General features: G+C 42.3%; 1 protein-coding gene across 1 annotated transcript in view; it reads left to right on the forward strand.

The window, feature by feature from the left end:
* The window catches only part of zfhx3b (zinc finger homeobox 3b), a 130352-nt gene extending 117411 nt beyond the window's left edge, over positions 1-12941 (forward strand). Inside the window, exons 10-11 of the mRNA XM_072380567.1 lie at positions 279-5804; positions 6180-12941. Coding sequence (XP_072236668.1) covers positions 279-5804; positions 6180-7927 — 7274 coding nt within the window. The 3' untranslated portion in view covers positions 7928-12941. The remainder of the gene's footprint in view (positions 1-278; positions 5805-6179) is intronic.
* Positions 12942-13217: the final 276 nt, after the last annotated feature.

Genomic DNA, 13217 nt, shown 5'->3' on the forward strand with positions numbered 1-13217 from the left:
GGTCTGTAGTGTCTTTTTTGCACATAGTGTATTTAAAGAAGGTGTCTTTTAAATGCTTTGGTTCTCACTCTAAACAAGGCCCTATGAATAATATTTCCAGACTTTGTAATTAGTAATTGCTTGATGGTTTCTTACATATACTGCACTTACAATGAGTGTCTTAATCACCATCATTGACAATACTGTAATGAATTAATATAAATAATCTCAACAAAATGTTGTGAACCTGATGAATAGCTCTCTTTTTTATTGATTTTTTTTATTTTTTTTTTTCACAGATGCATCAGATGCTGATCCAGAAAAGGTGTCCCTCCCCACAGACATGGCTGAAACTCGCAAGTCACCTCTGGAAGATCAGCAGTCAGAAAAAGACGATGCCACCGGATTTCTGTGCTGGAAGAAAGGCTGTAATCAAGTGTTCAAATCCTCCAACTCTCTCCAAATGCACTTCAATGAAGTTCACAACAAAAGGCCCCAATTGCCTGTTTCAGATCGTCATGTGTACAAGTACCGATGTAACCAGTGCAGCCTGGCCTTCAAGACTGTGGAAAAATTACAGCTCCATTCACAGTACCATGTGATTAGGGCAGCCACCATGTGCTGCCTTTGCCAGCGGAGCTTCAGAACGCTACAGGCCTTGAAGAAGCATCTAGAAACCAGCCACTTGGAGCTGAGTGAAGCTGATATCCAGCAACTATACGGGGGATTATTGATGAATGGTGACATTATGGCAATGGGTGATCCCACTCTTGGTGAGGAGCATGGCAGTCTGGGAGAAGATGACAAAGAAGGAGATGACAGTGATCCAGAGGAAAAACAAAGTCCAACAGGCAGCGACTCTGGCTCACTGCAGGAAGATTCTGGAGCTGAGCCTAAACGTGCTTTGCCATTCAGAAAGGGCCCCAACTTTACAATGGAGAAGTTCTTGGATCCATCTCGACCTTTCAAGTGTACTGTATGCAAAGAGTCTTTTACGCAAAAGAATATTCTTCTGGTTCACTATAACTCTGTCTCCCACCTGCACAAGGTGAAGAGGGCACTACAGGAGTCTACGACTGGACAACCTGAGCCTACCAGCAGCCCTGACAACAAGCCATTCAAGTGCAGCACTTGTAATGTGGCATATAGCCAGAGTTCAACTCTGGAAATCCACATGCGCTCTGTTCTACACCAGACCAAAGCTAGGGCAGCCAAACTTGAAGCAGCAGGAGGAATCACAAGCTCCGCAAGTGCTACTGGTGTGAGTGGTGTAGGGTCCAGCATGAGCACTTCAACATCTAGTCCAAGCCCAGCCAGCAACTCAGCTACTAGCTCTGCCAACCACAGTTCTTCTGGCTCTCAGTCAGCTCAGAATATTCTTGGAGGAAACCACATGAATCAGACTCCTAGCATTGAAAGTCTGGGGAATTCTTCAGCGAGCTGCCATTCCTCACCATCTGAGAACCATGAAGCGAAAAAGTCTAAATTTGCAGAGATTCTCTCTGCCAGGGGACAACAACAGCAGCTCCAGCAACAACAGCAATTGGCTCAGGCTCAAGCCCAAGCTCAAGCCCAACTTCAGCAAGAGCTTCAGCAGCAGGCTGCTCTTTTACAATCACAGCTATTCAATCCAGCACTTCTGCAGCACTTCCCAATGACAACTGATGCACTTTTACCCCTGCAACAGCAGCAGTTGCTGTTCCCTTTCTACATCCCCGGAGCAGAATTTCAGCTGAACCCAGAGATCAACATCAGCAACTCAGCACTTGGCCTAGTTGGATCCTCAACCTCCTCCCTACTGGAAGACCTAAAAAACTCAGCCCAGCAGAGTTGCTTGCAACAGCAGTTGATGCATCACCATTTTCAGCAGCAGCAGCACCAACAACAGCAGCAGCAGCAGCAGCAGCAGCAACAACAACAGCAGCAGCAACAGGCTCAAAGCCAAATGGCACTGCTTCAGCAGAGTGCATCTCTCCTTCAGCAAGCTGAAAAAAAGCACAGACTTTCCTCCTCTCACAATGAGAAGGATAGAGAAATGCAAAAGGAGAAGGATGCAACTGAAAAAAGTGAGGATTATGTAAACAAAGATTCTACTGACAGCAAGCCAAAAGAAAAGAAGGATATTCAGCATATTTCAATAAACATTAACCAAGACACTGGCTTACCTCCGCCTAGGATTGCTTCGGATGCTCGAGGAAATGCAACTAAAGCCTTGCTAGAAAATTTCGGATTTGAGTTAGTAATTCAGTACAATGAAAATAAACAGAAAGCTCAGAAAAAGACAGCTGGAAGTACTGGATCAAGTGGTCCAGGTGGAATAACAAGGGTGGTGGACCCCATTGAGGGATTAGAGAAACTGGAATGTGAAGCCTGTGGCAAGCTGTTTTCAAACATACTGATTCTAAAGAGTCACCAGGAGCATATCCACCAGGCCTTTTTTCCATTTCGATCCCTTGAGAGATTTGCAAAGGAATACAGAGAGCATTATGATAAACTCTATCCACTGAGACCTCCGACACCAGAGGCTGCACCAGCTCCTCCCCCACCTCCTCCCCCACCGCCACCTCCCCCAGCACCCCAAAGAGCTCCAACACCAAATATTCCAGTCTCTGCTGCCTCACTTACACCCCCAACTGTACCTCCCCCACAGACACAAGTTCCTATGACACAAATACCCATGCCAATGGATTTGCCCCTCTTCTCGCCACTTATGATGCAGTCCATGTCTCTACAGTCCTTACCAGCTCAGTTGACTCCCCAGTTACCATCTGTTGAGCCAAGTCTAGCATCAGACCTGGCTCAGCTCTATCAACAACAGCTTACACCAGCCATGCTACAGCAGCAGCAGAACAAGAGGCCACGGACACGCATCACAGATGACCAGCTTAGGGTCCTGCGACAGTACTTTGATATCAACAATTCACCAAATGAGGAACAGATCAAAGAAATGGCCGATAAGTCTGGGCTGCCACAAAAAGTGATAAAGCACTGGTTCAGAAACACCCTCTTTAAAGAACGGCAGCGCAACAAAGACTCGCCTTACAACTTCAATAATCCCCCAACAACAACTCTAGAGGACGTAAAAATAGATTCCAAACCTCCTTCACCTGAACCTCAGAAACAAGAATTTTATGGAAGTAAGAGATCCTCCAGGACGAGGTTTACGGACTACCAGCTAAGAGTCCTACAGGACTTCTTTGACGCCAATGCTTATCCTAAAGATGATGAATTTGAACAGCTCTCCAACCTTTTGAACCTCCCCACGCGGGTTATTGTTGTATGGTTCCAAAATGCTCGTCAGAAGGCAAGGAAGAATTATGAAAACCAAGGTGAAGCAGGAAAAGATGGTGAAAGACGAGAACTATCAAATGACCGATATATCCGCACATCAAATCTGAACTACCAGTGCAAGAAATGCAGTTTGGTATTTCAGCGGATATTTGATCTAATAAAACACCAAAAGAAGCTGTGTTACAAAGATGAAGATGAGGATGGGCAGTATGACAGCCAAAATGAAGATTCGCTGGATCTCTCTCATGATTGTTATACTCCCTCTGGGTCTTCCTGTCACACACCAATGCCCTCCTCTTCAAGTCTCTGCCCACTCCCACCCTCAACTTCAGCATTTGCACACCTCTCATCGAGTGAGAAAGAGGAAGCCTCACCAGCAAGCACCTCAACCCTCTATGATGAGAAGCCCAAGCAGTTACCAGAGATGTCTACTGACCCACGAGAAAACCAAACTTCTATTAAGCAGGAAATTGTGCACCAACCCCAGTCTGAGGCCCAACATCATAGATCACAGAGAGAAGAGAAGATCCAAAATGTCTCAAAAACCATCAAGCATTCATCTCCCTCCTTCTCTCAGCAACAACAGCAGTGTGGTCCCTCAGCCTCTCAGACAAGCCAAGCCTCATCACAAAGCTCTCACATGGGCCTAAACCCACACCTGACCTCTGCCACACAACAACTAGCACAACAAATGATCCCATACCAGTGTGAGCAGTGCAAGATTGCATTCCCCTCTTTTGAGCACTGGCAGGAACACCAGCAATTACACTTCCTCTCTGTGCAGAATCAGTTCATCCACCCACAATTCCTTGACCGTCCAATTGACATGCCTTTCATGCTGTTTGATCCCAGTAATCCTCTCCTGGCAAGCCAGCTTCTCTCTGGGGCAATGTCACAGATTCCAAGTAGTTCTGCCACCTCTCCATCCACCCCAACCTCCACCATGAACTCCCTGAAGAGGAAGCTTGAGGAAAAAGCTAGCACTAGCCCAGGGGAGAATGACAGCACGAATAGCGGAGAGGAGCCACAGAGAGACAAGCGACTCAGAACCACCATCACACCTGAGCAGCTGGAGATCCTTTATCAGAAGTATTTGTTAGATTCCAATCCCACTCGGAAAATGCTTGACCACATTGCTCATGAGGTGGGATTAAAAAAGAGAGTAGTGCAAGTGTGGTTTCAGAATACTAGAGCGAGAGAGAGAAAAGGACAGTTTAGAGCAGTAGGGCCAGCTCAAGCTCATCGTAGGTGCCCTTTCTGTCGAGCTCTTTTTAAAGCAAAAACTGCCCTTGAGGCTCACATCAGATCTCGTCACTGGCATGAAGCCAAACGTGCTGGATATAATTTAGCTCTCACTGGTATGTTACCTGAGCAGGAGAGCATGCACATGAAAATGGATGTTCTAGAGACATCAGGTTACTCCCAACTAGCCCCATGTACAAACAGTGATGGACAAAGCTCCTCCATGTCACCAGTGAACAAAAGCATGGATTTGTCTCCCAGGGGTCTACTGAGTCCTTCATCTATCAAAGTTGAAGGAATGGAAGATTTTGAGGGTGCAACAATGTCCTCTGTGAACCTCAGCTATGATCAGAACAAGATGGATAATGACGACTGCTCCTCTGTGAACACAGCTATCACAGACACAACAACAGGTGATGAGGCCAATGCTGATAATGATAGTGCTGATGCAAAGCACAGCCAAAATAGTGGTGATTACCTGTCTAAGTCTGGAGGCACAGCTCCTATCCTTGAAAATGATGACCAGATGTCCTCAGGGCTGGTAAGCCCTGCAACAAGCTTTTATGCTAAGGACTATGAAAATGAACATATAATTGACCACAGTGAGACATCTAGCCTGGCTGACCCCTGTTCACCAAGCCCTGGAGCCTCAGGTACCAGAAGCATTGACAGTGGAGACAGGCCTGGCCAAAAGCGCTTCCGAACCCAAATGACTAACCTCCAGCTGAAAGTGTTGAAATCTTGTTTTAATGACTACAGGACGCCCACTATGCTGGAATGTGAGGTACTTGGCAATGACATTGGACTTCCAAAGAGAGTGGTTCAGGTGTGGTTTCAAAATGCCCGTGCCAAGGAGAAAAAGGCAAAGCTCAACATGGCAAAGCACTTCGGAATAAATCAGACATCTTACGAGGGGCCGAAGACAGAATGTACATTGTGTGGGGTCAAGTACAGTGCTCGCCTCTCGGTTCGTGATCACATTTTCTCTCAGCAACACATCTCTAAGGTGAAGGATACCATTGGTAGCCAGATCGATAAGGAAAAAGAATACTTTGACCCAGCTACAGTTCGCCAACTCATGGCCCAGCAAGAGATGGACCGCATTAAAAAGGCCAATGAAGTTCTGGGACTGGCACAGCAGCAGGCCATGCAGCAGCAAGGAATGTTTGATAACCCTGCAATGCAGGCTCTGAATCTCCAGTCAGCCTATCCAAATCTACAAGGCATTCCACCTGTGCTTTTGCCAGGAGTTGGAAGTCCTTCTCTTTCCAGCTTTAACTCGTCTAATTCAGGTACATCATCATTTGGCATTCATTCACTGATATATTGCTGAAATTTTAAATGTGCATTTGCAGATTTGTTTTTCAACTGAACAAATTAAAACATCGCCTATTTGTGCTGAAAATAGAAATCACACATTGAACAAAACTATAAAATCTAGGATAATTTAGCAGAAGTTATGTACAATTGTCTTTTTCTAACTAACTTTGGCTTTTGAAAATGACTGGTGCTTCTTATCATTCCTCTTGTGATTATCATTTTATATTTTTGTCTATGTTTATAATGTAATAGCGTACCAGATTTACATTAAAAACATAATTGTACATCTGTCAAAGAAATATACTAAATGAGTTTTAAATTTCTGTCTCTATTTGGTACATTTCCAGCTTTAACTCCTCCAAAACCTTCAAACCTCCTGAACATGCCTGGTGCCAGTGTACCCTCACCAAGCCTGCCCACGTCTGGATTGCCCAACAAGCCTCCCTCCTCATCATCTCTTGCCGCATCCAGCCCAGCCCAGACCAACACGTCTACTTCCCACTCAAGTCCCACCCCCACTTCATCCTCCACTCCATCAACTACCCAGTCTGGCTCACGATCAGAACCTCCCAAAGAGCGTGATTCTGAGAGGGTAAAAGAGAAGGAGAGGGAGACAGCCAAGGAAAAGACAGAGAAGCCCTCAACCCCATCTTCAACTGGAGGCACTCCTGCCCCTTCCACTTCGGCTGCCAGCGCCAAGAAGGAGAAGCCAGACACAGCTGTCCCTGCCACCTCTATGCCGACACCTGGCACGGAGTATGTGGTAGATCCTGCTCAGCTTCAGGCACTGCAGGCTGCTCTAGCATCAGACCCCACAGCTCTCCTCACAAACCAATTCCTACCCTACTTCATGCCTGGCTTTTCCCCTTATTACACTCCTCAGATCCCTGGGGCCCTCCAAGGGGGCTACCTTCAACCAATGTATGGTATGGAAAGTCTCTTCCCTTACAACCCAGCATTGTCACAAGCACTAATGGGCCTGTCCCCAGGGTCCCTACTGCAGCATTACCAGCAATATCAGCAGAGCTTGCAGGAGGCACTACAGCAGCAGCAGCGTCAGCTTCAGCAGATCCAGCAACCCAAAGCGAGCCAAACTCCAGTTCCCACTCAAAATTTGGGGGATCGCAAAGACTCTGCCAAAGATTCAGTTAAAACAGAGGAGCAAAAGGGCAACTCCCATAGCGACCCCCCCACTTCCACCTCCTCCTCCACATCCTCCTCTTCCCCTCATAATAAAGTACCCCCAGAGCAGAATGAGATGGATGGCAAAGCTGTGGACCCCCACCTAGACCAGTATATCGTCCCCAAAGTGCAGTATAAACTGGCATGCCGCAAGTGTCAGGCTGTTTTCACCAAGGAAGAAGCGGCTATTACCCACCTTAAATCTAACTGTTTTTTTGGTCAGTCTGTGGCAAACCTGCAAGAGATGTTGCTGCGTGTCCCCGGTGGCGTAGGTGTAGGGGCTGGAAGTCTCTATGACTGCCTGGCTTGTGACACTACGTTGGATGGCGAGAAAGCACTCAGTCAACACCTGGAATCGGCATTGCACAAACACAGAACAATCAAGCGATCAGTAAGAAATGCCAAAGAGCACGCTACTAGTTTATTACCTCACTCTTCAGCCTGCTTCCCCAATCCTAACACCGCATCTACCTCGCAGTCTGCCACTCATCCCATCAGCAGCCCCCCTCCCCTGCCAACAACATCTGCCACCATGCCATCCTCTGCTGTTTCCTCTTCCCTGTGCTCCTCGTCCGTGGCTCCACTCAACACCACAGCTGCCGGCAAACCCTGGCCCCAGGCCCCTTTCTCGAGAGCTTTAGCTGGGAAGCCCAATGCTAGTCCCTCCTCCTCCTCTTTTCCCCCAGTGTCCTCACCTTCAACGGTTACCTCAAGTTCATTGAGCACCTCAGGAGTTCAGACCTCGATACCAACAGACGTCTTTACCGACGAGTCTGACTCTGACAGCAGTCAGAAGTCAGCAGACAGGCTGGGCAGGACGGGAGAGGAGCCACAGCAGTCTGGCTTTGTTAAAGACAGTAATAGTTGTAGTAGTAACCTTGCTAGTGTAGGAACAGACTCCATCAGATTGTAAAAGAGCTTTCAGTGATGGACAATATGTAAAAAACACTAAGAAAATGACAAAAAAAAATCACAAATGGAAAAAAAAACATAAAAAGCAGCAATGTTAAAAATACATTAAAAGTATACAAACCAATTTCAGAAAAAGATGTGTAAAGACTAACTGCAATTCCAAAGCTTGTAACCAAAAATTTAAATGTTAGTGGATTGTTTTCCCATATCAACATGCTGGTTTTCATTTTGGGTTTTGTTTTGGTTTTGTTTTGTTTTGTTTTAATTTCTACTCAATTGAAATACATGCATACTAATATGTGAGAACAAAAAAGATCAAAGGTCACTGCACTTACGTTTTGGGTAATGGTGGAGGAATGCTGTACTGTATGGCAATGGACTGCCTCAAAGTTGACAAATGGCCCAAGAACCCTTTTAAAGAAATGTGAGTCAACAAGCTGTCCCTTCGTTTCTTAATAATTTTTACATAATAGCACAGTCACTAAAAGCCAGTATGTACTGTATGGGAGAATAGTCTATCAGTTTTCTTGCTATTTAAGCATTCAGATACCAATGGCTTGCAAAAGTAAAAGAATAATGTAATATCTATTTTATTCTCAGGTCAACAGCTCACAGATGTTTTTTTTCTGTTACAGAAGTCCATGTTTTACACCTTTTGTTTCAAACAGAAGATGAGCATTATTTTTCCTTTCCTTTCTGAACTTGATTCATTGACAGAAAGTTTTAAGTTGAATGAAATTTTGATAAGGCATTGTTACTGGGCATTTGGAAAGGGTAAATGATTTGTTGGTTTTATTATTTGAAATCCTTTTATTGTGGGGGAAATCACAATCCCATCATACCCTGACAAGAAGAGCATTGCAGACATAATAACTGGCGATAAAAAAAGAGTTTTGATATGAAAACAAAATCAACCTTCTGTATTTATGATAGATATGAACATTTTTGGTGTTAAGTAGATTGTTGCATTGGAAATGAATTTAAACAGTATGGTAGGTTGAAAAAAAAAAACTTTGTGTACATTTAGCTTTTGTATTGTCCAATTTTATGACACTTCATTTGATGTTGTCTTGGTCATTCCGATAGTCTAGATTATGGACAGGTAATTTATCTAAACCTTATTTCTGTCTTATTCTCAACCTCTTGGGAAACATTCACCCAAATGCCCCTCCTGACAAGGCAGGATCCTCTTTCAGAATTATTTAAATTTTATGGTTTGGTTGGTGTTGCTCAAACCAAAACAAAAAGATCCTGGGTGAAATAATGAGAGTTTTATTTTATTTAATTTTTGTGTTACCTTTGTGCACTTATCACTGTCTGACTCCTATTTGTCACTCTTCTTGTTCCTCTCTTCGCACTTATTTTTCTCTGCTCCCCTGTTTGTAGACGTGTGTACTACAAAGCAGGTCTTTTGTTCTTCATGTAGTGTGGCTACAGTCTTTATTTTCATTTTGACATTTTTTTTTGTTGTCACAAATGAAAATGAAAAAAAGAATACTAATAATAATTCTCACGCTTTAAGACAAAAAGAAAATCCAAAGACTAAACACTTTCACCATTGGTGCATAAAGATGAGAAAAGAGGCTTCTTTATACTTGAGAATTTGTTGCTGTTTTTAGAGGAAAGAAACAAAGTTTTAAAGGATAAAGGAGTACGCATCAGAGTTGCCGTTTCTGCGTCTTTGCAGGCAAACAGGTGGCTTTTTTACGTAAATACCAAAAACCAAAAAGGGCCCTTGTCCTTGCATTGTGGAGTAGCACCGTTACAGAGCCATTGCAGTTTGTAAGATAGAGGTTATTGATCTTTGTTTGACTTTTGTCACATTCAAATGTCCATTTTTTTTTTAAAGAAAATGTATAAGGTCTGGTCTTCAAGGACATATGTTTTGCTGCTAATGTAGAATTTTGAAAAAAACAAAAAAAAAAAGAAAAAGAATACCTAGATGCATGCTCATTTTGCTTTTGGCTAAGCTTTAACTAAAACAAACAATAAAACCAATTTCTTGCCTCTGCAACACCTTTTTTTTCTTCTTGTTGCAAAAACGGAACTTTGAAGACTGTGAATATATGTTCCAAAGGACATTTTGCCGATTTTTCTTTTTGAACAGACCAATGTTTAAAGCCAATGATCTATACCGTTTGTAAAGAACAGTGCATTCCAAATATCACTATGGATTTTTCTTAAGTAAGGACTGATCCTATCTCATTTGATTGCTTTTAATTGTCACAATCTATTTTTTTCTCATTTTTAAAGTGACTGTAAACTGTTGTGTAAATTTTTTGCATCGTTGGTTGCTGAACAAAGTGACCTCTCTATGTCATTTTGTGCTGGCATGGAACATTGCTGAGAATCCCTCCATCCAGTCAAGGCTGTTGCTCACTTCTTAAGCAAGTAACAGTGGTTACCAAAAAATGTATATAATACATCTGGTACTGATGCGTCTCATAGGTTTAGTGATATTTATGCCAGTCAACCTACAACTAGTCTCAGAGGGATTAAATGGCTGTTTCGCTGAGGTCTTGTTGCCCCCTGTCAAGGGAGGTCCGCCAGTGACTTGTCGCATGTGTCTGCAGGGTGCCACTTCCACACGTAGATTACAGGTTTTTAAGGGGCATCTTCATTCCAAAGCATTATTTCTGGAAAAAGTAGGAGGTTTTTTGAAGATGTCCCTTGCTTTCAAATAGTTAGGATGCTTTCATATCCAAAGAAGTCATCTACTTCATTTTGTTGCAATGGAAATGGATGTGTATAGGTACCCCGACCTTCTCATTGATGATGTGATAAACTAAAGAGGTTAATTTTCTAAACCAAAACCAAGACGTCTTTTTTGGCCTCTTTTGTAGAGCAAATGTATACATCTTTATTCAAGGCACAAACAATCTCAGAAGTGTTAAAACGTTTTTAGTTCTGGCTGAGAAATGTGATTCGGTGTTAATACCACAAGATGCTGTTGAACGTCAGTAGATCTGGTCTGCAAGCTTGATCATTTTTGAGTCCAGTTTTCTGGAATACTGTTCATGTGTACTTTCTTGTTTTGAAAAATTCTTAAGTTGTACAGTTCTCAAATATGTTTGCTTTATTTTCAGTTTCAGATAATGTCAGACATTTATTGTTATTTTCTTATAAGTTCTTGTATTTTATTTTAGTTTCTGTATATTACTTTTGATCATAAATTAACACTAGCTTTAATTTGAATTGCTGAAATTAAGAAACAAACAAAAAAGCATGACCTGGCCACTTGATGGTGTGATAATGTTCTTAATATTCATTGTCTCAATGACATTGTTTGTTCCTTGATTTCCAAAGTGTAATCATTTGGGCTGTTTTGTGGATGACAGAGTTGAGGTCTCCACATTAGGAGAAGCCAGCATGGACTGTGTGAGGGTTTGTATGTTGTGTTTGTGTGTGTGTGTGTGTTTCATAAGAGCCAGCATCAATTCAATTTTTTCCTTGTTTGCTGTTTGTTTTTGTTATATGTTACACACCAAATAAATAGAACCACAAAGCTGGATTATGATTAACTTAAATTTAGAAAATCCAATTCAAAGAAAGCATTAATGATCAGAAATGAGAATGATGATATCGAAGCACTGAGCAGTTTTTACTTTGATTGAATATATAAATGTGGCCAAAGCTTTATGCAGCTGACACAAAAATAAACAAATTTGTGCCCCAAATAAGTGTATATTCTATTGTGGCACAAAACGCTAGTGTGGATACTTGGATCCACTGGCTTACATTGGGATACTTGATTTTAATGGACAATTACAAGAGAGAGATACAGACAAGGTTTTGCTGTAGAGGTCATCTTTTGCCCACTGTGAAAACTAACGTGTACCTGTATACAGATATAGATATATTTAAAACAAGACATCAGCTTTTTTTTTTTGCTTTTTTTTACTTTTTTTTTGTCTTGAAGAAGGAATGAAAATAAATAAAAAGGACTCTGGGAAGCTTAGGGGATCTCGTTAAGAGGACGCGAGAGGCTGTGGGCACACCAAAACTGGGCATATGGGAGCCATAGGCAGGCTCAAAACAGCTTTAAAAACCACCTCCTTATTTGATTACTGACAACTCTGTAATGGGAATGGACTCTGGAACCAATGGACATGTGTGACACACAGAGGAAAGTCGTTAGATGAAACTGAACTTAAGTGGCTCCAGCTGCCTCCTTCTCCTTTCTGCCTGTTCTTTCTTTCTCCAGCTCTGCCTCCGCTTCTGCTCTTTGATGGACATTTTCCAAATTTCAGGACTGGATGGACAGAGATGCTTGCTTCATTTCTTCCTCTTCACATTGCTACCCTTTTCATTTCCTTGTGCTTGTCTCTGGTTGACAAGTAAAGCTCTCCAGTTAAATGGCGGCTCACCCCTCTCTGTGTTTGTTACATAATCTAAATAGAGAAATTGATAACATAGAGAGGGGATGGGTTCTTAAGCTGTCATTCTTAAAGAGGCAGTCACACTAAGAAAAGCATATTAACCAAAATTACCAACCAAACTAACAACCAAACAACCATTTGCTCCAACTTCAAAGATGAACTGTTACTTGGAGCGCTCTGTTCCTTTTGTGACTTCTGGTGCCACAATGTTTTTTTTATGCTTTTAGTTTTTTTTTGTTTGTTTGTTTCCTTGAATTATTCCTCCTTTGAGCCTCATAAGCATGGCTCTGTGGCTCCAGGCAGCCCATCTGAGGGTAGAAAAAAACAGCCTTGCAATGTACAAAAAAGAGCAAGTTAAACCAAAAATGTTGTTCTTGATGTCTTTTCTATACTGTAGTCTTGTTAGCTTTTTTGTTACTGTAATTATATGAAGATTTCCAAACTGTACCAAATTACATGGAAACTAACATACATACAACCACATGGAACTTCAGACTTTTAAAGAAACTTTTGTCACAAAACCTTGTTGTCCTAGTTAAGTTGATTGTAGATGGTAATTGAATATACTCCTTTGAAAATATTTCATCAAGTATGTTTCTTGCTCATTGTGATACATTAAAAAAGTATGAGCATAAACTGCGCTGGTTTGGACTCATTTTTGAATGTGAAGAGATTTGATCATTTGCTGTGAGTGGATTATTATTTGGCAAAACTCTGGGATTTGAAGAATTATATCCATTGCAACAACTCCCATTTCCCCTTGTTGACTGAAAATAATTTTTTTAGTCCCTTTTTCAGTTGACATACGAGTGACACATATGCTGTAGGGCATCATTTTAGAATAACAAGTTACTTTTGGTGGCCCTGTGATGGACTTTCAACTTGTCCAAAAGTGTACCCTGCCACTTGCCT

Source organism: Leuresthes tenuis, unplaced genomic scaffold, assembly GCF_036924035.1.
Source record: "Leuresthes tenuis unplaced genomic scaffold, fLeuTen1.0.hap1 SCAF_2, whole genome shotgun sequence".
Taxonomy (NCBI): Eukaryota; Metazoa; Chordata; class Actinopteri; order Atheriniformes; family Atherinopsidae; genus Leuresthes; species Leuresthes tenuis.